The following is a 3792-nucleotide window of genomic DNA, read 5'->3' on the forward strand; positions in this document are numbered from 1 at the left end:
GAGATATGGACTGAGTGCCCATGGATTTGGCCACCAGGAGGGCAGGACTTAAGAGCAGTTTCGGGTGGGAACAGACCCAGCCCCGAGCAGTGCATTCTCCAGGCTGATTTGAGGCTTGGGTTTCTCGTGGGCTTTCTGGAGAAGGCCATTATCTGTCAACATGCTTCAGTCCAGGGTCTCCCCCAAGTCTGATCATGAAGATGCTCTGGTCCATGCGACACCCCCAGCCGCCTTCCTTGGAGAGGTGGTGAGAGGAGGCCAATGGAGTATCCAAAGTCCTGAGCCCCATTCCTGTCGCACCTTGTGGGATGAGCCTAAGACCTTGGTTTCTCCTGGAGCGATGGGTCCAGGTGGACTCTAATTGCCTCTGTTGATCTAGACTGCTCCCGTGCTCAAGTTCAAAGAGAGTGGCACAGGCAGCCAGGGCTCCGTGCCCTCTGACCTGGGTCCCCCCTTGTGGCCTCCACATGGAACTCTGGGTTTCCCCTGACCGAGTGCCCCATTGTGTGAGCTCAGTTTCAATGGGGAAAGAAACTGGGTTGAGCAAAAAGAACATTTACTTTTCCCACCAAGCTGATGCCCAAGTAAATAGTGTGGTCCCATCGGTGGAGCCCAGGCCCTGCCCTCTTCCCTCCCTCCAAGTACAGCCTGGATTATTTAAGAAGGCACCCCAGTTGAGCACACCTCACACGAGACCATCGGACCCAGAGACAGGCCAGCGCCTCACTCACCAGCCTCCTGACCACCATGAAGCTCGCCATGACTCTTGCCCTGGTCACCCTGGCTCTCTGCTGTAGTCTTGGTGAGTGCCCAGAGCCCCTCTTCCCCAAGCCCGGCTCAGGAACCCTCGCTGCCACCCGGTTGTGCTCAGGAGAGGGGGCACCTATTTTACTGGAAGGCTGACTCCCAGCCGGGAGTCTTGGCCTGTGAACAAGCCCATCTTGGGAACTTGGGGAGCACCCTGAGCCTGTGGGGAAACCAGGAAAGGATCCCATCTTCTATACCCAACAACCTCAGAATCCCAGAGTCAGAACAGACTGGAGGCAGGGCTGGAGGAGATCCAGTATGGATGTGTGTTCAATGACCAACAGAATAGGAATAATGAGCTTCTCAGAGCCCAGTCTTGGAGAACCCCCAAGACGCCAAGAGACCTTGGTACAGTGAAGCCTTCAGGTTTGGGGTCTCCACACTACTCTGGGAGCCAAAGAGGCTAGAAAGAGCTATAGAGCCCCATGTCTCCAAAAGAAACCCAAGCAAAGGCAAGGTCTCCCATTCTGGGCAGAGAGGAATATTCTAGAAAGGGATCTTCCCTTTGGGAAACTGCCAACCCAGAGTGGAGTTTTCTAAACATTTTTGTCCTCCTCCAGAAGGATAAGGAGTCTCTGAATAGTTGCAGCTGTCACTAAGAGGAAAGGAATGAGAGAGAGGGAGAGAGAGGGAAGAGGGAAGCAGGAAGGGAGGGACAGAAGGAAGGGAGGAAGGTGGATCCTACTTCTCTTGAAGCCCCCTGATCTTTTGAGAATTGAGTTACCTGTTTTTCACTCTGTATCAACCTCTTCTACTCCTTTTCATGAGCAAAGAAGCAAAAAGATTTTTATTTTTTAATTTTTTTAATGTTTATTTATTTTTGAGAGAGAGAAAGACAGAGCATGAGTGGGGGAGAGGCAGAAAGAGAGGAAGACACAGAATCCGAAGCAGGCTCCAGGCCCTGAGCTGTCAGCACAGAGCTCGACGCGGGGCTGGAACCCATGAACCATGAGATCATGACCTGAGCTGAAGTCAGACGTTTAACCAACTGAGGTACCCAGGCGCCCCCCGCTTTTCATTCTTACAATAATCCTATGAAATAGGGGTATGATTCCCATTTTACAGATGAAGAAATGGAGCCACACAAAGATAAAGATACTTGCCAGATGACACAGTAAGTTGCAAAGCAGGGCTCAAAGTTCTGGAGAGGGCTTGACTTAGAGCGGCCACTTGGGGGTGCCCGGATTCCAGGCGGGGAAGCCGAATTTGCACACAGGCAGAAAATTCAAGGACGGGGACTGAGACTCCATGGGAAGAAGGGCCAAGTAGGGCGTAGGAAACGGCGACTCTCCCCCACATTCCTGGGAGCAGAAGCCTAAAGGGGGAGCACAACTGGGGAGCACTCTGGGTGAAGGGAATATAGTGGGGCCAGGAAGGGAAGCAAGAGGCTTGTGGGCAGGTGAGTGCACACCACAGGGCCCAGCGCCTCTTCCAGGCCAAGTTCAGGGGCTTGCACTTGGCTAGAGCCTGACTCTGCCAGAGCCTGACTCTGCCACGCCCCTCCCCGTCCCAGGAGCAAGCGGCTGAGATCATCCCTCACCCGTGGTAAGAGGCACATTTCTGGTGGGACAACCGAAGCCCTCAGTAGCCTCTCCCCAGACCCCACGTTGCATAAAAGATCAGGTCAGCACCTTCTCCCATCAGCCCTCTGCCTAGAACTCGCAGACAGAACACATGGCACCCGCCCCGCCCCAGCCCAGGAGGTGCCAGGAAGGCTCAGACAAGCCGCAGAAGGCTGCAACCCGGGAAGGAACCCCGCGGCGCCAAAGAGCCAACTCCTTGGAGCACCACCAGATCTCCCATTCAACGCATCCCTTCGACGAAAAGGCTGCTATCTCTTGCTGACAGGCCCGGCCACTTACATCTGGGGACTGGCCCGGCCAGGGGCCCTGCCAGCTTGGAAAAGGGCCCGGACACATGTGCTCTCTCTTTTCTGTGCTTCAGCTTCCGCACAGGTCTGCCAGAGCTTTCTAAACGTCATGGAAACCCTCTTCACGGGCACGCTTTCCAGTTACGAGGCCGCCGTTGAACCTTTCTTGCCAGACGCGGACATGAAAGACGCGGGGATCCAGCTGAAGAGGCTGGTGGACACGCTTCCTCAGAAGGCCAAGGAGAGCATCTTAAAGCTCACGGTACCCAGCTTCCTCGACTCACGCAGTCTGAGAGCGGATCTCCCCCCTCGCTTGGGTGCAGCCTGGGCCCATTTTTTGGAGCCTTTTCTGACCCAGTGCAAATATCCCTGGGGAAGCAGGCTCAGTCACCTCCCCCTTTTCAAGAGGCTTCTGCGGGGGCGCCTGGGTGGCTCAGTCAGTTAAGCGTCCGGCTCTTGATTTTGGCTCAGGTCCTGATCTCACCATTCCTCAGATCACGGGAGCACGGAGCCTGCTTGGGATTCTCTCCCTGCCTCTCTCGCTCTCTCTCTCTGCCCTTTCCCTGCTCTCTCTCTCCCCCTTGCTTTCTCAAAATAAATAAAACAATCAAAACGCTTACAAGCTCAGCTCTTCCCAGACCCACTGAACCTCTTCGTTGACACTGAAGTTCCTGCGTCTCATCATCTTGGTCGACCTCTGAGGTTCACTCGCCACTGTCTTGGGGGGTTTTTTTGTGTGTGTTTTAGGACAAAATCATAAGAAGCCCACTGTGTGCTTAGGATTCAGAAGCTGAAGGTCTCCAGCCGCCAAAGTCCCTGCTGCTCCCCAGACGCTTCCCTCACTGTGTCCCCAGCCTGGCTCCCTTCAATAAAGCACAAGCATCTCACCTTTGTGTCCCAAATCCCCCCTCTTTTTTGTGCCCCTGCTCCAGTGGGAAAGTTGTCACTGCTAGGGCAAAGGTAGCAAGTGCAAAGGGGCAAAGGGAAAGTCACTGGCTGTGCAAACATATCTCCAAGGAGCCCAGGAGTCTCACTTCCTGTTCCCCACACGCACCAGGCTCCTCACAGTTGGCAGGAGTGGGGACCGGCACACAGTCCCTTGCCGGGGCAGAGAG

At 54.8% G+C, this 3792-nt stretch overlaps 1 protein-coding gene across 1 annotated transcript; it reads left to right on the top strand.

The window, feature by feature from the left end:
• Positions 1–666: 666 nt before the first annotated feature.
• SCGB1A1 (secretoglobin family 1A member 1) lies at positions 667–3564 on the top strand. The gene is made up of 3 exons (XM_030331070.1): positions 667–802; positions 2752–2939; positions 3425–3564. The coding sequence occupies exons 1-3, from the start codon at positions 748–750 to the stop codon at positions 3455–3457; spliced, it is 276 nt and encodes a 91-aa protein (XP_030186930.1). The 5' UTR covers positions 667–747; the 3' UTR covers positions 3458–3564.
• The last annotated feature ends 228 nt before the right edge of the window (positions 3565–3792 follow it).

Source organism: Lynx canadensis, chromosome D1 (genome assembly GCF_007474595.2).
Source record: "Lynx canadensis isolate LIC74 chromosome D1, mLynCan4.pri.v2, whole genome shotgun sequence".
Classification (NCBI taxonomy): domain Eukaryota; kingdom Metazoa; phylum Chordata; class Mammalia; order Carnivora; family Felidae; genus Lynx; species Lynx canadensis.